The sequence below is a fragment of the Grammomys surdaster genome, unplaced genomic scaffold (genome assembly GCF_004785775.1).
Source record: "Grammomys surdaster isolate TR1022 unplaced genomic scaffold, NIH_TR_1.0 129, whole genome shotgun sequence".
NCBI classification, from domain to species: domain Eukaryota; kingdom Metazoa; phylum Chordata; class Mammalia; order Rodentia; family Muridae; genus Grammomys; species Grammomys surdaster.
In genome coordinates, this window is record NW_021604587.1 from 21785975 (window position 1) to 21813097 (window position 27123).

The 27123-nt window shown below is 39.5% G+C and overlaps 1 protein-coding gene across 3 annotated transcripts; it reads right to left on the minus strand.

Moving 5' to 3' along the window:
* Window positions 1-8689: 8689 nt before the first annotated feature.
* Window positions 8690-25023, minus strand: Dtwd1 (DTW domain containing 1). 3 transcript variants are annotated; one of them, XM_028756692.1, is made up of 5 exons: window positions 24591-25023; window positions 21879-22193; window positions 18508-18651; window positions 16893-17151; window positions 8690-12235 (listed from the first exon to the last, which is right to left on the minus strand). In XM_028756692.1, exons 2-5 carry the CDS (start codon window positions 22140-22142, stop codon window positions 11988-11990), a joined length of 915 nt encoding a protein of 304 aa, XP_028612525.1. In that variant the 5' UTR covers window positions 22143-22193; window positions 24591-25023; the 3' UTR covers window positions 8690-11987. The 3 variants fall into 3 exon arrangements, with proteins under 3 accessions (XP_028612525.1, XP_028612517.1, XP_028612533.1); XM_028756684.1 differs by having other exon boundaries at window positions 24839-24971; XM_028756700.1 differs by having other exon boundaries at window positions 24766-24808.
* Window positions 25024-27123: the final 2100 nt, after the last annotated feature.

Consider the following 27123-nt stretch of genomic DNA (forward strand, 5'->3'; position numbering starts at 1 on the left):
AGAAATAGAAAAAGAAATAGTAACAAAATACTCATGGGAGCAAGTAAGGAGACAAAGCATGTAGCAGAGACTGGAGGAGGGGCTGTCTGGAGACTACCCTACCTGAGGATCTAGCCCATGTGCAGTCACTTTACACAGGCATGATTGCAGAAGCCAGGAAGTGCAAGCTGATGGGAGCCTGATATACCTGTCTCCTGAGAGGCTCTGCCAAAGGCAGATGCTCACAACTAACCATTGAACTGATCATGGGGTCCCCAATGGAGGAGGTAGAGAGAAGACTGAAGGGGATGAAGGGGCTTGCAGCCCCATTGGAAGAGCAACAATACCAACCAACCAGAGCTTCCAGGGTCTAAACTGCCAGCCTGGGAACTTGCTTGGATGAACCCATGGCTCCAGCTGTATATGTAGGGGAGGGGGGCCTTGTCAGGCACTGGCAGGAGAGGAGGTCCTTGGTCCTGTGAAGGCTGGATGCCCCAGTGTGGGGGAATTTGAGGGCGGAGAAGGGGGAGTGGTTGGGTGGGTGGGGGCACATCCTTAGAGAAATAGCAGGAGGGGGGATGGGATAAGGAGTTTCTGGGGGGGGATATGGGGAAAGGGGATAACATCTGAAATGTAACTAAATAAAATATCCAATAAAAAGAAAAGAAAATGCAATGTACTAGATGGTTTGGTTTAGGCGTAAAATGTCTCCTATAGTGTTAATTTCTGAACAATTGATCCATAGCTGATGACATTGGTCCAGGGAGACATTGGTTACAGCTTACAAAGTTTAAGTTAGACAGGAGACGGATTAAATTTCTTGTATAATATGGTGAAAATGTATCGCAATCTTGATTGGTTTTAAACAGTTCTCATCACAAAAGGTAAGTATATGAAATAATTCTTGCCAATTAGTTTGATCCATCCGTTTTACTGTGCATATGCAACTCAAAACAACTGTTAAGACACCATAGGCATATATGAACTTATTCATCAATTTAGAAACACAAACTTTTAAAAAGACAGGTGACCAAAGGCCATCAATCAAAAGAGGATACTGACTTGTTATCCTTCTTTAGAAACAAACACACATATTCATACACATACATACATACATACATACATACATATATATACATATGTACATATGTACATATATACATATATACATATACATATAAATATATACACACATGCACACATACTTTAAAATAAAAACAAGATTAATAATGAATAGTAACTGCCCCCCATGGTGGGCAGTGACTGGAAAGGAGTCTAGGAGACAATCAGTACATAAAACCATTTAAAGGCTTGAGATGGAACAATAAAAAATTTGGATAAACTCAGGGATTGTTATTTGCACCAAGAACATGATAGAATTAAAACTCAGAGACTAATAAGCACAGAGTGAGGTTTGAAAAAAAGCCTTTAATGTTTGAAATGAAGATGAAGATGTAACATTTTATTCACTCACTTGCCTATAACAGATTGTGATTAGTATTCACTGAACTAGTCAGTTGCTTAGCAGCTTATAATTGAAGCCTTCCACAGAGAATATGTACCATGCTATGGTTTTTAGGGTCTCCCCTATTACTGTTAATACGTGATGGCTTGAAGCAACTTTTCAACCTGCTTTAATGAACAATATGCTGTTGCTTAGTTGGTATATCTATGTTACATTTGAGCCTAACATCATCCATCTTGAGGAGAAAATAGTAACTGGAAAATATTTAATGTTTTGAATAGAGTAAAAGATATTATGTCTGGTTGCTTTCATGTAAGACAGAATTATTTATGAACTAAAGAAAAAACTGTCACCTATCTGGATGCTTGATGTGGCTTATGTGATAAATGGCTCAATTATTTGAATAATTACTTCAAATGGTATTAGGTAGGGTAACTCTTGGGGTCACATTTACCTCATGCCGATACTAAAGTCAAAGAAGGAATCTGCTTGCCTGGGCTCTAAAACTGAGGCTAGGGTACTCATGCTATTCCAGCATAGACATTCTCTCCTTATGGCGACCTTGGGGGAGTTCTGAAGACCCTTTGCCCCAACTTACATACCTCTGTACATTGATTTTTATCCTAGGACGGAGATGAATTTACTTTTGCAATAGCTTCTTAGCTGCTATTGTTAAAATAAATGAAGGTGACTGGGCTTAAATCTGGAAAACATTTTTAACTTTATAAAATAATTTAACAAAAGTAACAAAGACTTCTGTTTTTTAAATCCAAACAACATGTTTTCAGGGAAATGTGTTTTGAAAACCAATAAAAAAAAAAGACAAAAAAAAAAACCAAACAAACCAAAAAAACCCTTTTCCATCTGAGGTTATAAAATAGCAGGCCACTTGGTTCTGTAAGTAGATTTCCTGCTTGTCTCTCCCTCTCTTTTTTTCTCCCTCTTTCCTTTCCTCCTGTTTTCCCATATTTTCTTCACCCTCCCTAATATCTTCCTTCCTTCCTTCCTTCCTTCCTTCCTTCCTTCCTTCCTTCCTTCCTCCTTCCTTCCTTCCTTCCTTCCTTCCTTCCTTCCTTCCTTCCTTCCTTCTTTCCTTCCTTTTTCCCTCCTTCCCTCCCTCTCTCCCTCCTTCCCTCCCTCCCTCCCTCCCTCCCTTCTTCCCTCCTTCCCTTTTTCTCCCTCCCTCTCTTCCTCTTTCCCTTTCTCTAGACAAAGCAGTCTAGAATGAATTTAATGAATTGAAAACTAAACAATTCTCTAGAGTTAAACTGTCTTAAAATGTTTGTGAAAATTTTGCTTTAGGGATAGATTTGAGAAATGGTTCAGAGTGTTGCATAATACAAGCTTAAGAAACCTGGGTCATATCCTCAGGCCTCTATACGGTGGAAGAAGAGAACTCATTCCCAAAGTTGCCCCCTGACCTCCACATACACACCATGGCAAATGCATTATCCCTACACTAGGATGTATACATGATATAAATAAATGAATCACAATAAAAAAAATCTAAGGAGGAAAAATGTTACAACAGCAAACGTTTAATGATACAATAAATGTATACAGCACTATGTGGGAAACCCCTGAAAATAAATGGCATAAAAAGATTAGTTTTGCAACACTTCTCCCTAAACTCTGGGTCTTACATTGTTTGTAACCATCCCTTTAGTATTTCCTGAGTTTTAGTGCGGATATGGGGAATTATATTATAAGGGTCCAAAAATCACTGAAGGAAGACCCCAGACTCAAATAGTATATAAAGACAAAGAGCATTTGTTTATTCTACAGAAACATGTAGCATGCAAAGGTTACCATTGTTCAGAATAGCAACATCCATGGAGACGTTAGAGTTCCTTTTATATTAGGACTGCTTAATTGCTTCTGAGAGAGCAGCAGACTTCTAAAACTTAGGGCATATTCCAAGGAGTTACAGAAACCATTAACTGAAGGTCATAAAGAAGATGTACACCACAGGCCTCCTCCCACTGTGTCTCTTTGAGGTGCTAACTGGAGACTGCAGAAGCCAGCCTTACAGCACTTAGTCAGGTGGATCAGCTGCAGAACTGCAGAAGCAGAGTACCTTTCACCCAAGACAGACAGCAAATGATCCATGGCCTGGTTTCTGAGTGGAGATAAAATAGGATATGAAAATTTGACTCCTCAATATATTTCCCACTTAAGGCCAAGAGATCCACAGCCATTTTATTCATTCACCACGTTCACCCATTAGCTATAAGTCTCTGTATTAAACTCCATCTGTTGCAAAAAGAAATTTCTTTGACAACAGTTGATATCAGCACTAATCTATGGGTATAGATGGAAATATTTAGACAGTTTGAAACCACATCCATTAAAAAAAAGCAATAAAGGTAGTAGCACCTCCCCTAGGGCCTTTGACCTTCTCATCCACAGTGTCTTGGCCAGGCATGAGTTTGCTTTTCTGAAACAGATCTCAAAGTCCGTCAGAAAGCACTTGGTTATTCCCACAATAGTTGCCACTATTGTGCTGCAACTCATGAGGTGCACAGCTCGGTGGAAGTCTAGATGATTTTTCAGCCCCAGCAGCTCACTTGGCACTTTCTGTCACCATGAAAACTGTCACCATGAAAACCGGCAAGCAGGGAGCAGAGTTCTAGTTCTCAATGTTTTGAAACTCAAGTATATAGTGTCTTCAACCATAAGGTTCTTAAGACCTCATTCTGGTGGGCAACCAGGAGCACTGACAATAGTTTATCATGTTTTGTAGCCTCTTGGGCCTTCCTGACCAATGAGTTAAAGGTAGGTATCCCACACCTGGCACTGGGATTTTCATTAAATGATCCTTCATTTGGAGGAGGAATATGCCAGGAGAAAGTACCTATGCAAGACACCTCCATTCAGAACCTTAAAAAATATATGTGGAGCTCTGAAGGAGCTGGTAGTTGCAGGCTGTTGGTGTTATTCCTTGCTGCTGTGCAGTGAGTCTTTTCTTGAAAATGAATCTGGAAATATAGCTTTGCTTACCACAATCCACCCCTCATAAATATAGATTTATTTTTCCTTATGCTTGGGAAGCAGTTTCTAAAGAATTTAAAGGGCCTTTTTTTTTTTTTTCTTGATGGGGACTTAGGAGGAGGATCCAAGGACCAGCTTCCATGCTGGGTGCTGCAGTCAGGATTGTGTACACACTAGAGGATGTGGAGCTTGGATTCCAGTGCTACCTCTGTAGTCAGGCTCAACGAGGCAGTTGGTCCCTCACTACACCATTAGTTGTTTGCTTCCCTCTCAGCATTAGTTCATTGTCTTCAGCTTCCGTTGGTGGCCACCGTGTAACTCACACCCTCCCTCCCTCAAAGGCCTGAGTGTCAGGCTACCGTGCCCTTTTCAGGATGGTGTTGTCATGCCAATGGATTATAATCCCTGCTCAAGTGCAACCTTTATTTCTTACTGTCCCCATTATGAACAAGACTCTAACCTCCTTGTGTTAAGGTTCAACCATCCCTGTTGTATTTGTCAGGGTTCTCTAGAGTAACAAAATTTATAGAGTGAATCTCTCTCTGTATATATAGAAAGGGGATTTATTAGAGTGACTTATAGGTTGTGGTCCAACTACTCCAATAATGGCTATGAATGGAAAGTCCAATAAGAAGTTTCTCAGTCCATGAAGCTGGATGTCTCAGCTGATCTTTGGTATATGCTGGAATCCTGAAGAAGTAGGCTCTAAAGCCAGTGAAGGATTGGACTTGGTACTGAGGTGAGAGCAAACAGACAAAGAGCAAAAGCTTCCTTTTTTCATTCCTTATATAGGCTTCCAGCAGAAGGTGTGGTCCTTGTTAGAGGTGGGTTTTACTAGCTCAAATGATCCAGATTAAAGATGTCTCTTCCCAGCTCAAAAGATATGGATTAAAGACTTCCTATCTCAAAGATCCAGATTAGAAATAGATCTTTCTACGTCAAATTAAGCAAAAGTCCCTCAGAGGTGTGGCCTCCGTTTTGGGGTTTGAGTTAGTTTCAAATGTAGTCAAGTTGACAAGCAAGAATACTCATCACATCTGTGAACATGGGGGGACACAGGTGGCAGGGGTCTTCTTTTCTTGTCTGCTGCTCTCTGGACACAAGGAACAAGTATCCAGGAAGGTGATGTAGCTTGCAGCTTTTTTTTTTTTTCAGAGTTTTGGCCTGTTGTCTAGCAAAAGTGTGTCTTCTTTGAGATCAAGCCCTTGCATTGTGCACAGTTCAAAGGTGGGGGCTTGCTCTGAGGTCATCACTCCCTTTATTCTGTTTAACATCAGGCCTCTGTTTAACCTGTTTATCCCCTTGAGCCCAGGACTTAACTCCTCCCACTTCTTGGTGCCCCTTTTCGCTCCAATCTGTACATTTTGTACTTTTACTTGCCCAGCTTGCTTTTTTTTTTCCATTATAGCTCTTCATAAGAGTAAAAAAAAAAGACCATGTGACCAGGCTGTTTCGAAATTTCCTGTGCCAATGGAATAAAAAAAAAATTCTTTGATTTAGCCTCAGGCAGATTTTTATTTTTTATTTTTTGGACAAGGGTAAAAAGCACCCAAATTCTTTGCCAAAATATCAGAAGAATAGTCTCTAGGCCACATACTAAAATTCTTCTCCTTTGAAACTTGAGCCAGGCCCCCATGGTTCAAATCACCCTCAGCATCACTGTCTCCCATGTTCCTACTAAGATGGCCCATTTCTTTCCTAATCTAAAGTCCTATCCACATTCCAACAAATAAAAATCATGCTCAGGCCTATCACAGCAATACATACCCTAAACAAGAACTTCAGTCTTATTTAGGGTTTCTATTGCTGTGAAGAGACACCATGACCACAACAACTCTTTAAAATAACAACATTTAATAGGGGTTGGCTTAGTTTTCAGGGGTTTAGTCATGGCGAGAAGCGTGGTAGTATGCAGTCAGACATGGAGCTGGAGAAGGAGCTGAAAGTTCTACATCTTGATCCATAGGCAGCAGAGATTGACTGGAGCTTCACTGGACATAGCTTGAGCATATAATACCTCAAAGCCTGCCTCCATGGTGACATATTTCCTCCAACAAGGCTACTGCCTCTTCTGCTGTGTTCTCTGAACTATAGATGCAGTAGATGTGTTATAAATATATGTTGGGGCTGGCCTTCCCAAGACCTGTTATCTCTGCATTGTACTCAGCTGTGTTTTTTGATGATGGACCCTACTTGCTGTAAAGAGAGGCTTCTTTAATGAGGGGGTGATAGCTACACTTAACTGTGGGTATATGGATAAGACTTAAAATGTTATTAGGAATTATGCTGGACTAGCAAGAATCTTTAGTAAGGTCCATGATCTCACTAGCCCCGGGAAGCTGGCTAGGTTTCCAGAACAGGTTTAACTTCCTTCCTGTTGAGTGATGTCTTTAAGTCCGTGTAAGCGCTATTTATTGCATCTTTATGCACATCTCTCCATGCTGGTAACTGCCATGGTTCATGCAGGACTGTTTAATTACTTTCATCCATTGGTTGGTTGCTGGAACCATAGAAGGTAGACTGCAGGAAAGGCTGTTAGGTCAGACCCAGTGCTAATCAGCCCAGTCCTCTTTCTTACATGGGTGTCATCATCAGCAATAGGGGTCCATCCTTAGCTCCAGGGAGGCATCTATTATCTATATTGTTTGGGGAGCCACTTGCACTACCTTGACTATTTGAAAGGCTTCCTGTACAAGGTACTGTGATTCTTGTGGAGAACATTGTCAGCCCAGTTGGTTTAACTCCCTTTAGGACAGGGCAGGCCTTGTGCACAGCAATAATTGGCAAACACAAAACTGGCTCATGTTTGCTGTTGTTGGCTTTTTGGAGGAAGGGAACATATGATAAAAATGTATTGTTTGTACCTGTCCAGCCACCAGCAACCTGCAGAGCTCTCCAGGGCTTCAGCTTCCTTCAGTTGTCACCTATGTTAGGATGAGTTTTTTGGTGATGTAGTTGCTTTTGAATCATCCCTGATCCTGTAGATAACCACCCATCCATGCTCTTATTAGTAATCCCAGTAAAAGTCATTTGCCCACCAAGACCACTTTGGTCTACCATGGTCTCTGTTGCCAAGACTTCTGTGATCTTCTGTTACTTTTCCATGGCACATGTTGTTCAAGTCTATTCTCAAATATGCTACATTGCAAATACCTCCAGAGAGATCTTGTGCGTTCCCTTTCTGTGGTTACTCAGCAGCAGCATGGTTCACCCACTTTTCATTTGGGCCCCTGGTCAGTGTTATTTTTCACAGGAGCATTCCTATTTAACCAGTATCTCTCATGTACTAGTTTACTAGTCAGTGTGTTCTTTTTGATTTGTTTCAGTACTTAGAATTCGGTATCCTATACTGATCACCTACATGAAACTTTAGCATATAGCAGGCACCCTATAGTTTTTGGAGAATGAATAAATCTCAAAACCTCCTTCCACTGCCCTGATTCTCTTCCTCCTTTTGGGATTTCTCTTTCATCTTTCTAAAATGTCCTCCAGATTTTCCTAAGCATCTTCATCTCAAGGATACATAAAACTTTGAGACTGTGTATATCCAAATCAATCGACTGCATGACTGAACATGAAATCCAAGTAAAACACTGTACACTTGAGTTCTGAAGACATCACTGTAGTCTTTTGGTTTGTATTGAGACCTTCCATGCATGCTGACTTTGCCCTGCCTGTGGCCTGCTGCTTGTTTAGGGTAAATTTAACTATGTTCTCAATCCTTGACTAAAATTCTTTGCCTTAGCTGCTGCTGCTGCTGCTTTCTTCCTCTTCCTCCTCCTCCTCCTCCTTCTTATTCTTCTCGTTCTCTTCTTCCTCCTCTCCTTTCTATCTTTTAAGGATTTGTGTAGTGTTTTAGGAATTTAAAATTGCCCCTTACAATCCCCATTCTCTAGAACACCATTATTCTAATGAACCTCCTGGATTAATCCTCCATCTTTTTTTCCTTCTGAGAGATCTCTTAAGTAGCAAAACAAAACAAAGCAAAACAAAAAAACCACCAACCTTGTACAAGATTTAGAAATGACCTTTAGAATTGAGTGTGCTGTCTCACACTTATAACCCCAGCACTGATGAGGCTAATGTAGAAAGACTGCTGATAGTTCAAGACTAAATGGTGAGTAGTGATTTCCAGGCTAGCTTTAGCTAGAGTGAGATCCCGTCTTACAAACGAACAAACAAACAAACAAACCAGCTATAGCAAAGAGAGCCAAAACTGTCTTGTTGACTAGTTAGTTAACTCTAGTGACAAAATTACTGAATAAAGATATTTATTGATTGACATTGATCAATCAACTGAGGGTATAAACATAGCATTCGAGTCAAATTTCTCCATGACACAATATCCCATCATAAATATGTAGTGACTACATAGTACTTACCATAACCAACATATAAAATAAAATTGTTTTCAGAGTCTCAAAGGATATGAAAATGTTATGGTTAAAAACAATTTGGAGGGCTGGTGACATAGCTCAATAGGTAAAGATGCTTGGAGTTCAAATCTGACTTCAATCCCCAGAATCCACATGAAAGTAGAACAGACTCCACAAGGGTATCCTCTGACCTCCAAGTACACATGCTAAGGAACATACCTTCACCCTTGCTAATCATACACATGCACACAATAATCATAAAGTTTTTTATTAAAAAAATTTGAGGGCTTTGGGTTCTCTCAACAATCTCAGGAAACTCAAATAACCTGAATATATGAACTGATTAACAGAGTATTTGGATTTTCCTACCACCTGATGTTGCTTATTTTTTGTAAACTTACCACTGTTGTGTATGTAGTCTCCAACCTTTTCCAACAAAGTGTTTAGCTAATCAAAGCACTGACCTCTTTACATTTCAGGTTGCTGTGTATGCTTAATTCAGTAATTTGCAGGTACTCCACGGTCTCAATTACAACTTGTAACAAGGCTAACATTAAATATTTAAAAATCAGAATTTTCTATTCTAATATTTTATCTTCTAACTTTTCTATTGAATTACTTCAGCAGTTCTTCAATTTCTAGGATTCTTTTTTAACTACATACTATCAAACTGTATTTTTAAATAAATCCGTTCTTTCTGAAGACAGCCAACTGTCTGTTTCCTTTGTTTGCCACCTGTCTTTTCCTCTGTATTCTGTGCTTTTCCTCCCGTTTTTCATGTGAGGACTGTATCCACTGTCTGCTGATAAATGAGTCTTACAAATGGGCAGTGACTGTTTTTAGCTGTGGTCTTCAATTAAAGTTTATCAAATGATTAGCAATACTTTTCATTGGAGCCAATTAACCATTAGTACCTGAGACCAAACTCTGATACATCATCCTTCCATAATGTGGAAGACATCAGTTTTCCTAGTGTATCTACTGTACTTGTGACATTTGGGGAGATCTGGAGGAGGCCAGCTGTTAGTCACTCCATCACATAAAGCACTGTAAGGACAGAGGCTCACAGAGATGGGTGGCATACAGGTGGAACTCAGTGGAAGGAGAGGACAGGATTTGGGATCAGAAATGAACTTTTTTTTATCAAATAAAATGTGATCATTAAAGATACAGCTGAGACAAAGACCAAATTAACATGGCATCAAAGAAGCAGCCAAGCAAAGTCTCTAATTCTTCTTTAAGGCTTTCAAATGGGTTGAGAAGGACCTGTCACTAAGCCAAGACATGTGAGAAAAGTGATGAAGAGGCTTATGAAGCTGAAGACTCACAGGGCTGCAGCCTCCCCCAGTAACTCCACCTTTAGGAAAGCCCCAGTTCCTTTATTGCACTTGTTTAAAGATTATGCTAACACTTTAAATGATGTCTGCTTTTCTGACCAAATCCCACCTAAACTAGCTGGCTTCCCTGGAAGAGTTGGAGGGTAGATTAAATTTGTAACTTTATTAGAATGCTCCTGGGTGGTAAAGCGGGAAGAAGAGAAACCAGCGAGGATGAAAATCAAATGCAAACTGACAAATTCCTGGAGAGCATCTGCTGTTGTGGCATGGAGGCCATGAAGAGACAGTGCCAGTCTCTTGGCAAGCGCACTTGCCTAACCAAGTGGTCATGTCAGGATGAGCAGGCTTAGTGCCTAGAAACAGTCTTCTGAAGGGAGAAGAGTTTATGAGACATGTCTAGGCCATTGATCTAGTTAGTTTCACTAATACTACAGATTACTTTCCAAAGCCCTTTAGGCAGCTGCAGGGAATCTTGCAAGCCTGCTGTGCAGAAGCCCTGCAAGTACAAAAAGGAGCTAGGACAGAGCCTAAGAAATAATGGGGCTAAAACCCTTCCTGGATGTTTGAGCTGCATCTGATTCGGTGCCCACAGATAGGCTGTCTACTGGCACAATAATGCTGTTCAACAGTTACATGCCAGTGCCATAATGCACTCTTTGCTCACACGTCAGGAATCAGGGAGGTGGCTGTCTTGTCAGTTGATGGTAAAGGCAATCTTGTATGCTCTGGCAGGCTAGCATAGTCGTGTATGTTTATATGTCAACAGCCAAACCACAAAAATAGAAATACAGCATCTTAGAAATGTTGATGATGCGAGTCAGAGTGAGAGGTACTTCAAAGTAACAAAAGGGTTCACGGGCCATGACACAGGGAGTCTATCACACCAAAGAGGAATAAGACAAGTACAGCCAATTCAGTATGTTTACAGGCATCCTCTGCTTTTAGGAAGGACTAGACTGACCACTCTCAGCTGAAGTATGTGGGCCTTCCTCCTTGTGACCGCCGTGGGACGTGCAAATGAGTAATAAGACTATTCCCTCCTCTTTTTCCTTCAACCTTGCAACCGTTTTGATGGTTTGAAGAGCTGGGTAAATGGCAACAGATCTGGCTCAGGAAAGTCTGACCTTAGCATACTCCTCACCCTGCCCTAATCCAGACTTTGCCCTACTTCAATCAATTCAAGCTTACCTTTATTTCTAGATGCATTTTAAACATGAATTTTAACCCCATATCACTCACTCTTGAAAAATAAATTCCATCTCCTACAGCATCCCTCATACATCAAAACAGACCTGGTCCTGTTGGGCCATGTGACCCCTTGCCAAACAGGGTCGTGCGTGGCAGGACCACGTGATGCCACAGTTCTCTCCTAGAGCAAAGGCCATGTAGCAGGAGAGACTGTGGACTTACAGAGACAGCACAGCACACTCACCTCTGCCAATTCTGTCACCAACTTTAAGCAAATTACGGTTTTTCCCCCGAAAAGATTCTAACTTCATTTAAGTCCAAAGGTAAGGGTGAGTATAACTAAAAAGATAAGATTCTCTTTAATCACATATAATTACAATCACATAAATGTAACACAGCATATTAAAAATGTATAGTAAAAATAAGATATGCCAAAACTGAGCAAACAGCTTCTGGTCTATGTCTTTCAATCAGGATCATCTCTTAAAAATTGCCAAAATTCAAATTTTCCTTTAAAAAAATATGATAAGATGAACAAGGCTGGGATCTTCCTGAGTCCTCTCGTGGGCATCACGCATGAGCAGTACCCCAGAGTGAACACGGCTCGGCGGCACGCTCAGCATCGGCAGAGCACCAGCGGGGTGTGCACAACTACTGGATGAGCTTCGCTCTGGCCTTCTCTCCAGAGCCTCTGGCATTCTTTATCAAACGGTGCATAAAAGAGTAGAAGAACAAAAGGTTGTCATACTGTCCTCGGTACTTCTCTTTCCGCATGGCACTATGGTAGTCTACTAGGAAGTAATAAATGGCTTCAATTGTGGAAAGGAAAGTATCTGGCTTTCCTTTTTGATGGCGCCAAAAGCAAGTTTTTCTTGTTTTCAGTTCAACTTGTAATAACTCTGCCAAACAAACAAAAAAGGGAACATTTAAATACTTCTCAATCACATTATTATTGAGAACAATTACAATAACTGGTACAATAATATGTGTTGATAAACAAGGATGACTTAATTGCTTCAAGGATTTTTTTAAAGTACAGTAAGTTCCTTCTATTCCAACTATAAACAGTATTATTTTAAATGCATGGAGGTACATACAGAAAGGACACATGCATGGCACAGAATGGGACTGTGTACATACCTCATCTCCCAGAGACTAAGACCTTATATGACACATTTAAAACTGAGCAGTCTGGAGAGGCTTCTACCTCACTGTTTCTCTTCTGCTATTTTCTATCTAACAGCTTCTTTTCAAGTTTGGACTTGTTGACAGAACTTCATTATCCATTTGCACAAAGGATTTAATTTATTGGATAAAATGGTTTTATTCCTGAAATTGTCATTTTTATTCACTCTTTTTTTTTCCTTTATATTTTGTTACAAGCTCTCACCAGAGAGGAGGAGGGAGATAAATGCAGACATGGAGGGAGGAAGGCGAAATGACTGTAAGGATGTCTAAACAAGTCAGTAGGTATATACATACATACTTGATATGAAATTTTCTTACCTGAGTTGATAATGCTCCCTCCGAGAGCCAAAGATCCTACAAAGCCCAACATCAGGCAGGAGAAGCCCACTTTTAAGTTGTTGTTGGTAAATGTGTCTTTGTTGGTAAATGTGTCTAAGAGACTCAAAAATGTTATAGGTATTGTTACTGCCTTTGGCGGCTCCCCAGAAGCGGAAGGTAAGGCACTATTGCTGAAGACACCATGCACTTCAGACACAGAGCAGGCCTAAAAGCTTCTTCCCTGAAGACTAGCTTTCATGGTACTAGGAGGCACCATACAAGCTTCCAAACGAGTGAGGCAACCAACAGTCCTACCCAGCTATGATGTCTACGAACTACAACAACAACCAGCATAGCACAATAATCCTAAAGGTACCGTGGTGGCACCCATATCCTGGTGGTAACTAATAGCTATCTAATCAGACTTAACTAAGCCCACTAAAGAATCATCCTGATACTTAAAACCTAGTCATCTTTCCAAGGCTAGTGAAGTCATGGATCTTGGAGGAAAATCTCTTTACTAAACCAGCATATCCCTTAACTATTTTCAACATGCCTTTATAATAAAAGTCCACAAGAAAGTAAGAACAGACAGAACATTCCACAATATGATAAAAGCTATATATGACAAACTAACCAACATACTAAACAAAGAAAAGCAGAGCAATTCCTTTAAAATCTTGGACTAGGGTACCCATTCTCCTGATTCCTATTCCATATGATTCTGGAAGTTTTAGCTAGAGCAGTTGAATTAGAGAAAGACGGAGAGGATGAGATTTGGAAAGAAGAAATTAACCTATTGCTTTTTACAGACAATGTGACTCTACACTTGAAACACTGCATGGACTCCACTAGAAAACTTCTGGGTCTGATAAATACACTCAGCAAAGGATACAAAACCTGGTAGCTTTAATATACACCGATAATGGACTTGCAGAGAAAGAAATCAGGGGAAAATATTCCACTGTAATTGTCTCAAAAACCACACCAAAGCAAAGCAACTCAGATATCTAGAAATAAATTAACTAACCAAGTGAGAGGTCTCCACAAGGTGAGGAGTTGAGGGGAAAACCTTTTATCCATTGCTGGTGAGAATGTAAACTGTGTAGTCACTCTGGAAATCACTGTGGAGGTTTCTCAAAACACTAACAATGGAACTAATGCACAGCCTCACTACAGCAGCCCTGGAAATAAACTCAGTAGGCCTCTTATCACACCAGAGTCTTTCGGCCACATTCATCACTGCTGTTTACACAACAGTGAGGAAATGAAGTCAGCCTACATGGTTATCAACAGATCAGTGGATAAGGAAAATACAGCAAGTATACCATGGAATTCTATTTGGCTATAAGGAAATAATAAAACTTTGAAAACTGTAGAAAAATACATGAAATTGGAAAACACTGTATGAAGTGAGTCCTCCAATTATTCCTGAGGAGGCAGAAACTTAATTAGGACCTGTAGGGACTTGCTTTTCATGGTTATGAATTAGCACAGAAGTAAAATGCACACTTTATGAGAATTAGGGAGGAACAACAAATCTTTTGTACAAATCTCATTTTAGGCAAACCTAAACAAGCTGACTTTGAATAGTAGCAGAATAATTCTATTTATAGAGTTTTCAAGGACTTTTACTTGCATTCTTTCATTTGAACTTAGTAATTACCATATAAGGTAGTAATAAGAAAACTATCCCAGACAAATCTTCAGACTGAGGAATGACTCGCTGTAGTAAGGGGGAGAGGGGCTGTGGCAGCTTGTGACTTCTTACTCATCCACAGCAGAGGGCAACACGGATCATCTAGTAGACAGCAACATTGAAGTCTTCAAAGTCTTAGGGCCCACAGGTACAGACTAATTAATGAGGTAACAAGTTAAGTAAGTCACTGAAATGTACTTTGTATTTCCTTTGTCTTGGAAGTGATTAATAAGTTGTGGTACCTCCTTTCTTGAGGGACCTTTTGGCAGCCATGCATTACTGAGTGCTTCTCTTGCCTTCTGATCATGAAGCTGTTCAATAACTGGAAAGATCTCAAAGCTTTTAGAGAAACCACGGAGAATGCTTGAAGCACAGAGGAAGTTACAAAGAGACAACAGTAACAGCATGAGCCCCTGGACTGCATATTACCAGCTGTGTTACTCGGGCGAGTAAAGGAACTTAAACTGTTACTGACAGCTCAGTTGTTACTCAAGTGGAAATGGCATCCAGGGCTAGAAGATGGCCCAGTGAGCAGCACAACAGCCTGGGGGCCTGAATCAATCCCAGAATCCAGGTAAAGGCAAAGGCAGAAACACCGCTACAATCCCTACCCCTTTGATGAGATGGAGGTAGTGACTGGAGGACACTCAGAAGCTGTGAGTCGGCTAGTCTGGTGCAGTGAGCTAGAGGCTCTGTCTGAAGCACAGTGGGAGGCAAGGGATGACATTCAACATTATTTATTCTCTGAGGATCACATAGAGTCAGTGGCATGCATATGCCTACATACACAAACACATGTACATACACATATGCACATGCATCATATATACATATAAACAAGTAGGCATGTGGAATTTTTTCTTATAAAAGACATAGAAATGGAAGTAAAACAAATGAAATTCCTGTAATATTAAAGGGAGTTGAAACTACCACTGTGACCTCACAATATGCACACCTATGTATTTCCTTGGCTCTGTCCCCTGAAGAAATGCCATATAGTAATCAACTGACATAACTCAGCTTCTAATATCAGATCCCAGTAAAATGAACCAGGGGTCTTTAAGAAAATGATGAACCCAAGTTTGTGGCAGGAAGAAAGTCAAAGTAGGTTTAAGATACCCTGCTGCATCTCCTAAGGCCAGTACTACTACAAACTCCTGAGGCCAGTGGTAAAAGGGCTAATTAACACATGAAGAAGTAACATGACTAAACTGTCACCATATTTTGCTTCTCAATTTAATGACTGATTGAAGCAATGATCCATAAATACAAAGCTCTGTTGAGAATGTCTTTACCCTGGAAGCATTATTCCTGTATATTAAAGGAATAGAGATTTTTATGGTGCAAAGATCTAGCCATCATCACACTAATAAAGTAGTTCTTGTTAAATCAAGTAATCCAGTTAAATAAGGGGACAGTTTGTTGTATGTCTCCTGACTGAATGCAACAGTAAGTATAAAACTTGAATTCAACATGCATGATGTGCTCGACTGAACAACTAATGAACTGACAGGGAAAGGACCTACTATCAGTAATGACAATAACAACAGATGCAAACTGGACAAACCTGGACATATTCTTACTTTAAAGTATCCTAACTATGAGGCTGGGGAAACGGCACAGTAGTCAACAGCACTTCCTGCTCATGCACAGACCCAAGTTTGGTTTCCAGTACCCACATTAGAAAGCTGATAACTGCCTGTAACTTTAGTTCCAAGGGATCCAATGGCCTCTTCTGCTCTCCATGGGCTCCTACATGCACATGTGCACACAGACACACATACATGCGTGAACATTTTACATAATCTAAAAAGTATATGAACCAAAATATCTAGACTGAGTTTATCATGACGAGACACTCAGTCAACCAATCTGACCATGTTACCAAAATTTAAATTAAAAAAAAAAGGAAACTGCTCTAGTTTAAGAAACTAAAGATATACAAGCATCGAAAAATCTGAGTTTAAATGCTGTGTCAGAGGGGAAAGTGCTACAAAAGCCATTATTATATTGATTGGAGAGATGTGAAGACAGGCTGTAGGTTAGATATTGTACAAGTTCTGCTAATTCTCTTAGAAGCGCCAATGGCATTGCATTTATTATGTAGGAGTGTCCTTATTTCTAACATATCTATTTAGTATTTAGAGAGCCGTTTTGCAAAGCCTACTGCTTACTTTAGAAGGGTTCCACCAGCAATGGACATAGATGCATAAACACACACACACACACACACACACACTACAGAAAGGGAGAAGAGGAATGGAGCAAATGTGAGCATTGAATAGAACTTTACTTTGAGGGAGTCATAGTTTTTCTAAATAAAGGTTGGCAGGTGAAGACACCATCCTTACCCCGTAGCCGCTCGTCAGAGGCGATCTGGTTTGTCTGGTTCCAGGTGCTGTCAATAAAGACAACTCTTTTCAACTCTGGCCCTTTGCACATGCTTTCACTCAAATCAGAGCCTTCCTCGGCCTTAGTCCTCTTGAGTTTACAAGGTGGCACATCAAGGTCGTCAGCTTTGTTTCTACCTTTGCTTTCAATCCTTTTTTGTAGATGGAAGGAGACTTCTTTTATTGAGATAGACTGAGGCCCAGGAAAAACAAGTACAACCTAAAACAAAGAAACTCAAGTTAGCTACATGCTACTGTGTTCTTCAACAAACTCTGACTTAAAACTCTAAGAAAAAGAGATGCTGAGTGTCTAAAGGAATAAGCATTAGGTTGACTCTGGAATTTGTTTTCTTACATATATGGTAGAGCTTTTGCTCATTCTTAATAGCATATAATCACATTATACTACCTGGAGAAGTTACTTCAAAACAAGTTTCTCACCAACTGCAAAGCCAAGTTAACAGTATGCCAAATTTAGAAACAGACAAACAAACAAATGAAGACTCACTTCTGTGACGTGGTGCTACACTCCTATAATTCTAGAGATGTAGGGACATATGATCAGGGCCAGTCAAACAGACAAAACACAAAATATACGATACTTTTTAAAAGCAACCACTGAAAACTGCTCAATGAATAAATACCATTTCCACTTGTATAAAGAAAAATAAAATGAATAGGCAGGAGAGGAAATGGTATGACAGCTTTCCCAGCCATTAGTGACGGTAGCATAAAATAGTACACTAGAGTTGGGTCTGTGAGCCGTGCTTGACGGCCATGCTTGACGGCCTAATATCTATAAGGCTGAGAAAACTAGTGTGGACCACACAGGAAAACTGTCTCAAATTACACAAGACTGTAACAGTGTGTTCTATTTAATTAAATAAATGGTATTTAACTGACCAGAGAAGGATACACGAACACATTACTAGACCAAACTCAGATATTACTTATAAATATGACTTTCTAAATAAATTTAAATGATATAGATATAAAGTAATATATATCAACATATATGTATATATTTGTGCATTTAAAATATTAAATAAAATATATTTTTAAAATATTAAATAAGAAATATATATATTTATATATTGTTCAAAAAAAGTAAAATGGGTTTACATGCTTGTTTTTGAAGCACCTAAAGACTAATTTTTTGAGATCTATTACAGTTAATTTTTTAATAAGAAGGCTACTAACATCCCACCAAAATGACAATTTTAACTAGAATATGAATTAAGAATCTAGGTACGCCCAAGGAAGACACATAAGCAACTATAAGAAATATCTCAATGGTGAGAAGTTCTAAAAACTCCTCTGAGGCGGTCTTTTTCTTCTTCTTTGCAGATATTCCAATAGTTAACTCAGATTCCCAGTCTGTATCAAATTAGACTATGTACAAGCAATAGAGACAGGAGAATTCTGAGGGGGGAAAAGGAAAAGCAAGATACTGGCAAACAATAGAAACCTATTTAAAGGTAAATAGCATTAAATACACACAGCAAGAGATTGCTAAGAAGATATTAAATCACGTTCAATTAAGTTCTCATGAGGAGGTAAGTGCTGAGGCGCCCACCTCGTGATCCTTCCCTTCGTACTCCGGAATGCATGGATATGTGTAAATGTTCACAGAGTCGGGCGCTAAGAGCTTTGCGTGCACAGCTGTGCTTTTGCCGTCTGTTTCATTTGGATGCTTGATGATATCAATCTTTAGTGGAAGCTAAAGTGAAGAGGCAAATGAACAAAGTAAGTATCACATTATGATGTCTTGTGCCAACATAACCTCTGAATAAGCACACCAAGCTCACACTGAGTTCCTGTGAGCACACTTACAGTTGAAGGCCACACTGTGTAGACCAGAGATAGTAAGTGATTCACCAAATGCCAATCACTCCCTCAATGTGGATCACGTACCCGAGCAATGACTTCACCCACACAACGTGCAACCCTCTCAGAGCACCGACCCAGGGATGCTTTACTTAAGTCATACACGTACTCAGTTCCTCACATCCATGCCAAGGACATTTTAAAAAAAATTCCTATGAACTCTCGATTTACTTTATGCTGTTTTCAAAAGAAATGAAAGCTTAAATGATACTTCAGACTTAAAATTCAAATTTAAATCCTGTTCCTCATACATTTTTTTAAAGTCAAAGTTACCTGAAATTTGGTGATCTTTGGCAATATATTTTCACAGCACAAATTAAGCTATCAACAGAGAAGCCAGAAACAGAATAAACCTTAAAGGGCTTTATCACAACAAATAACCCCACTCAAGTTATATTTGATACAAGTTGTATCTCGAAAATACCTGCCCAATATTTTCCTTACATATTATGTCTTACTTATGTTCAAAAATAACAATTATCTTGGATTTCTTGAGCTAAAATGTTTTTACTATTTAAGTTTCTTCAATTCAGACTCTGTTGTTTGGTAAGTACATCTACTATCTCCAAGACTCCCCACTTCATACAAAGAAGGTAAGATCTCCATGACCAGATCCTAGAAGGAAGCCATTTTACTCTGGAACATAAAAATGTTTTTCTTGTTTTAAACCACACATGTGCTTAGTCTACATTCTATTAGGGTTTAGCAGATATTATACCTGTGAACTAGCTACCACAATCAAGATAACGACCCACCACTATCCAAAGGTCGTCTAGTTTCCCATCTGCTTCCTTTCCCACAGGCTGGCTGTCACTTCAAGTTACTTTTTTTGCAGTGTGAAGAACAACAGAGGGCCTAAAGGAAGAGGCTGACCCTGCGGGTGCCCCAAGGCTATTTTTTAAAGGAGCAGTTGCTGTACACTAAAAAGTAAACCAAGTTTCCTTTCTTTTTCTTTCTGGACAATTCGAGGACAAGATGGTATAAACATTATACCTCAGAGGGATGCAGGCACAAAGGCACACCTCCAACAGCCCCTCCCGCCATCAGGACTGCAAACACCACCATTCTCCTTTCATCTCCACATACCCAGTCACCATTTAGGTCATAGGGCCAATGACATGAAACCAACATGACAACTTCTGAGGCCATAGAGCCAATCACATGAAACCAACATGACAATTTCTAACTGAGGCCATAGGGTCAATTACATGAAACCAACATGATAATTTCTGACTGTAGGAAATTTACCATTTAAATAGGCCGTTCGGGGATTATTTTGCACAGGTCTGCTCCTGAATGAGCACTGCCCTAGACTTTGCTTACAGCACTGCCTCAGATACCATTCTCTTCCCTTTCCCCTGGGCCTCTAAATAGCAGGTCAGCTTTATCTTAATCCCTGGGGAGCAGGAAAGAAGAATGACAAAGATCAGGACAGAGATTTCTACTCCTAAAATAACTATCTAACAAACTAATGAGTAGAGTTAGAGTATTGGCTAACATTAATACTTCGATCAACTTTACATCAAGAGCACAGAACTGATTTTAAAAAGAATAAAAAACAAACAAGACCAAAAAACACAGAATTAAATATTATTAATGAATTTTTCAAATCATGTAGACTAATTTTAAGTGTAATAAAAAGTAAGTTTTATGGACTAAAATCTCCAATTATAAGACAATTACACAAAATCCATTACCTCAGGACCCAACCTAGAATATCACCAGTCCTCAAGGAGTCTGAGGCTTCTGGCAGTGTGATACCAGAGCACACCAAACAATGGGAATTTACATTTGTGTACTGGTTCATATACATTTGACAGGAAAATCATATTAAATACTGACATGGGAGAGTAAACTCTACAGTACTGACTAGACCAGAGGGAAGTCTGGAAGATATTTTACTTTGAAATATACAACAGGATGACCATTTGTACTCTGATGGCCGAGTTCCTGCTAAGAGACTCAGCTATATTAAATCACCACTAGCTGGAAGGCACAAGTGCTTGCCCCAAAGCAAAGTCTTCAAACAGGGCTGCTGAGGCTGAGATTTTCTTTTCCCTTCTGATGTTTTCTTTTTTATCTTTATTCAAGTCTTATAGTTTTCAAATTCTGCATCAAATAAAGATATGTCTGATTTACTCTTGTCTTAGTTACTTTTTATTGCTGTGGCAATACACCATGACTTAGGCAACTTACAGAAAAAGTTTATTTGGGGTAACAGTTTTAGAGCATTAGACTCCATGACTATCATAGCAGGAAGCATGACAGCAGGCAGGCAGGCAGGCAGGCACAGTTCTGGTAGTTTAGTGCTTATATTCTGATACACAACCAGGATTCAGAAAGAGAGCACTGGTAATTGTTCTTTTGAAACTTCAGAGCCCACCCCACAGTGAAACATTTCCTCTGATAAGACCACACCTTCTAATCCTTCCCCAAAAGTTCCCTGGGGACCAAGTATTCAAATATATGAGTTGATGGGGCCATTTTCATTCAAATCACCACAATGCTCTAGACAATTTTAGGATTAAGAAGGACTTAATCCTTACTCCCAAGCAGGATATCTGAAAGCAAATGCTGAAAGTTTATTTAAAACTGAAGTAGAATTTAGAAACAACATTGTCTAGATTTCCTATTTCTCTTAATACATATTAACATGTCAAATTTTTATAGGCAGGCACTAAAATACACTTTAGGAAACTATACATTTGCTCAAATTCTTTCTTAAGTACTTCTAAAATGGTTGGCCTTGCCACTGATTTAGAAAATAATCCTGTTGTTAATTTTCTATCAAAATAGTAGCTCTATAAATACAACTCCTTTTTTTCTTTCTGATCTACATTCCTTTTTTTTTTCAGAACATTAGAGTCCGTGACCATCATAGCAGGGAGTATAACAGCAGGCAGGCAGACGTGGTGCTGGAACAGTATATATATATATATGTATACACACATATACATATACATATACATATACATATACATATACATATACATATACATATACATATACATATACATATACATATACGGTCTCTTCTTAAAATGCATTTTTTTACTTTACCTGCACGAATGGGATCTGCTCAGAGGGCACATTTTCCACTGGGACACAGCATGTGTAGCAGTAGAACATCCTTGAGCCACCACATTGGAGACACCGTGACCTCCCACTTTGCTGAGCCTTATGAAGAACTTCCTGAGACGCTAAGCATAAGTTCTGAAGGGGGTCTTCTGAAGCAATGGAAACAGTTTGTGACTGTTTTGTTTCTACACAGTTTGCATTATTTTCTTCACTTTCTTGAGGAACTACAGATGGACTGAGAGCCATTTTTTCTTTGAACTAAAACGTTCTGCTTCTAAAGCATGTATCATAGGTACACTGCAAAAATTAAAGTGAGAAGGAATAAAATGTCAACATTGTACTGTCATTACAAAGAAAATTGCCCAATATAAGTTATACTGTTAGGTTTAGTACTTATCAACAAATATTACTAAGTTCAAAACTCACTAAATTGATATGCTTGAGAATACAAAATTAAAAACAACCAACTCAAAAGAGCAATTTCAGTTATTCTTTCATTAAAAATGGAAATATCTATATTAAAAATTATTGCAAAAATAAAATTTAGACACTGATAGTACCCACTTTGATAGTACCCATTTTGTTCCAAATATAACAATTTTGATTTAAAAATATTAAGAATATAAGACTTTCTGTTATTATTATACAGAAATATATTCAACTATGGACTCTAGCTTTGAATTGGCATTCTATGACACTCTCATGGTGAATCTAAATAAAAATATGAAAGGCTGTAGTGGTATGAGTAAAATCAGTTGGGTATTATGAATACACACACACACACACATCTTTTCATTTTTCCCGATTTCTGGTTTGAAATTCCTTTCCTCAGGAGGGGTAGTAGAAAGTTCAATTTTTAAATTGTTCAACTATAATAATAGATGAACAAATACTCATTTCAAAACGGATTCTGCCTTATACCTTGGAGGGAGGAAAGCCAAAGAACCTAACAGGCCCTGATGATTCCCTTTCACTCTGTTAGCAATTAAGTCTATAAAACACTCTATAAAAACCCAAAGCAGGGCTTCCCAGAGCTTCTGGACAGTTTACTATGCAGGGGCTCACACAAAGACGAACTAATTCACACACTGTAAGGAAGCACACCTCAGCAGCACAGGGAGGAAGCACCTGTGCTTGAGTCCCTTCCCCATTTCTACCTGCCTGTATATTTAAATCTGTTAAAATATCCTTTATAATAACCATCAAATACAAGCATAGTGTTCCCTGAGATCTGTGGGCCACACAAGCAAGCCAAATGCATCTGAAGAAGGGATGAAGGAATCTCAGCTTGTAGCTAGTTGGAAGGGAATTCTGAAGGCTGAGCTTGTGACTGGGAAGAGGCTGGGACAATCTCTGTGACTGAACTGTCAGCCTGTGGATTCTGACACTGTCTCCAGTAGTGCCAGGACTGAATTTAATTAGAGGACATCAGCTGGTGTCCACCATACAATTACTTGCTTACTTCCTGCTGGGGAGAAAATCTCCTCACAAGTATTCTTTGTGAATATGGAGTGAGAGTAGAAGAAAATCAAGACATTCTTTCCTCCTAACATAGATATGTTCCACAAGGTATATTCCTCTCCAACTTAAACCAATAGTCAACCATAACACATCTGCTAATGCTGAGACAGCTACTGACAATTGTATTTGTAAAATATTCCATACAGTGAAATATTTGCTCTTAGACTTCTAAATGATTCAAAAGTATATACCCTTCAGATTCTTTCGTAAAGATAAAATCGTGTAAGAACTTTCACACTAAATATTTTATGTACAGGTTACATATGTGTTTGTGTGTATGACAACAATGAGAAGGAGGATACAGAAGCATGTAAGTATACCTATACTTAACATCAAATACATGCTGGGAGATGCAACTGGAGTTGGCGGGCAGGGGTTGGAAAAAATTATTAAACAATGGTGATTCCTAGGGAACTGACAAATAACTAGCATCTTGATGGTCTACTCTGCAACTTGGGCTGAAAAAATTTTTTTTTTCTACTCAATTTCTCTAAAAATAATGATATTCATGCAGCTTTATCCTGTCTACTTTGCACATAACAGCTATTTTAAGGCTCAAGGTCAGACTCTCAGTTCCTTATTAACTCACACAAAGACAATCTTTTACACTTCTGACTGATTATCACTGGGTCCACATATTTAGTAGACAAACGTGTTGATTTAGAGGCACTTTTCAATGGGGCTTTCCTCTGGCAAAAGTAGAATTCTTTTTGATTTACCTGTTCTTGATTTTTTTTTATACTTTTAGATAGATTCAAATACTTGTCAACTAAATTAAAACCATTCTGTAAAAGGCATCCAGGATTTATCTCTCTACTCAACTTTGGGGCTTTACACAGCATGACACAAGGCTACCTTTTCCACTACACTAAGCTGATTTGCCTTCCAATGGAACATTCCTTAAATTTCTCCTATCTTGAACTGTGGACCAGATAAGATTGCTTTCAATATTTGTTTGTGAAGTACTAAGAATTGATGAAGTACAATATCAAAAAAAAAAAAAAAAGCACCTTACAAGATACCACCGCCATTTTTTTTTTTTTTAACACAGAACCAGAATTCCTTCTCACAGAACACATTATATGACAAGCAGAATCTTGTAAAATTTTGCGTTTGGAGTTCAATCATTAAACAGCCCTGAAATGCTGCAATCTTAGGCATCACCATTCTTACCCAACCTCGTGGAACTAGCAATGCAAAGTGTTACTATACTTGTCTGACACTCCCAAGAAACAGACACAAGAAATGCTTCTGCTTATCGGCTGACGGTAACAGCACACATCTGTTTCCCTTCTTCGGCGACCACCCGGAAACCACTTCAAAGCCTGAATTACAGATCGGCGCTCACAAAGAGCTGGCTGTGCCAGAAGTAAGCAACGCCGACTTGGGAAGCCTAATAAGGATTCATTTAGGCCCCAGACCATTCGCATCTTTTTTCACAGGCACACCACACGCCGTGATCGTCCGCAGTAGGAATTCCGCTGGGTCGGTCGGGTCCCCGGCCCCAGCCACCCGACCCGAGGAAAGGCCGACCGTCACCACGCCGAACTCTCGGTCCGTAGCGCCTCTGCTCCACGCGCCCCGCCCGGAGCGCTTTCCGCAGGACACCAGAGGGCGGGCCCTGGCGGTTGCCAGGGCTACGGGGAAGCTGATCACGGCGCATGCTCAGAGGAAGAATCCCGTAGGCGAGCTAGAGGAACTCGTTTGGAAGTCCCGCCTTCGCTTCCTCTGAGAACAATCCTAAAGGAACCGTCCGCTTCCTGCTGTGCCGCCCGTTGTGGGCCTCTTGCGGAACTGGGAACAGTATTTTCGAAAGTAGTTTCTGTGAGTTAGTGAGGAGCTAGTAACTCCACTTTGCCTCCCCAAATATTATATTTAAGAGATCTCAGATTTGTAGCTTTAGGTGATTGTTAGTTCATGCTTGGTAGACTTCTTAGGAAAACCGTTTACGCATTGTTTGTTTTGCGTACAACACACAGACTTGGCACCCACTACATTTTTATGCTTTGAAGTCTAATATATGTGGATAAATGATTAGATTATTTTTCTATGCCCGCCTCAAAGAAGCCTAAACAATAGTTGTTAAATTAGAAACAAAACTGTCATATATCAAGCAATTTATTTAATGAGTGGAGAATTATGAAATTAGCTAATGGGAGAAAAAGAACAGCCTTGTGTGGAATCACAGATGACAAGCCAGTACACTGATATTTACCACACCAGAATTTATATAAAAGTTTTAATAGAACAGAAGACAATGGTCAACGTGAATTCTCCGGCTCACACCCTGAGGAGGGAGTAGGGCCCATTTCCAGCGGTTAAAAGGAAATGCCTGGGCATGAGTGGCACCTCATGCTTGAATGGAGCTTAAAGGGGGCTGGAGGCGAGCCTCATAACAACGCTTCCCCTCCTTTAGACTGCTTGTTTGAGGTGAGGTCCCAGAGGCTATTAGCACCAGCAGAAAGGGAACACGTGTGTCCAATGGTGCCCCCTACATACACACAGAGAGAGACAGAGACAGAGACAGAGACAGAGAAAGACTGAATAGTTCCCTTAATGTTTTAGAGACCTCAGCTCAAGCCAAACTGGTATTCCTGATTTGGATACAGAAAAGGAATTTCAGAACTAGTGAGAGTGAGGTAGAAGGAAGTCGTATTATAAATATTTGAATCTAGACTTTAAGCAAAAAGGTTGCAAGAAACAGGCATGCAGAACAAACACATTCTGAATGTCAGTAGTCCACCCTATACCTTCACTTATCAAAACAGAGAGGAAAAAAGCTACCAGCCTTTTGAAATGCAACGTGAGAGCCACCAGAATGATATTAATATATGTTGAATGCTAAAACAGTTGAGAGTCTCCTTTGAGACCCACATTGACATGTCTACCTGCCTTAGGGGTTAAGCTTTAGTTATGTGTGCACTATGTCACAGGTCACTAAGTTAGGCACCAAGCAGTGAGGGCCTGAACATCAGAAAAATGGGACATTTTACTTTTAATTATTAGCCCTTTCAATTTTTAGCATTGTTGTTGTTGTGGCCTTTACACCTTGCCTTGGAAGTGCTTACACTGTTAAGCGTGGGTAGTACAGGAAACATTATAACCAATTATAGGAACCTCGAGAGCCTGGGGGAGTCTATGAAGCCACATCCTGAAGGGTGGTTAGAGTACGGGAGGTATTTGCAATTGGGCAGGATGTTGCATAGGATATGTTGTTTCACATCTTGACCTATTTATAAACTTAAGTTGAATCTATACTTAAAATAAAAACTTAAGTTGAATCTATACTTTAGAGCTAGCAGTGATACCTCAGATCTGTACTGGGGAACCAAGAAAATCAAGAGATTGAGACCATCCTAGCATACATAGTAAGTTTAAGGCCACTCTGGACTGGGGAAGACACTGTCTAAAAACAAACAAAACCCCATACTTTTTAAATGAAACTACTTTTTAATGAAATTACTTTTCATTAATTTTTTTTTCATATCATACTTTTTAATGAAATTATTCGGGGCAGAAAGTCATTATACTTAGTAAAGTACTACACAATAGAACTTTCAGCTGCATGTATGTACATATATACATATGCTCATATATACATATATATGGCAAGCATTCCTATTTACCAATGTTCTAGGTTGCTATGTCTGTGTAACTAATTACTCCAAAGTACAGTAGTTTGAAACAACCATGTGGTCTAGTGCAT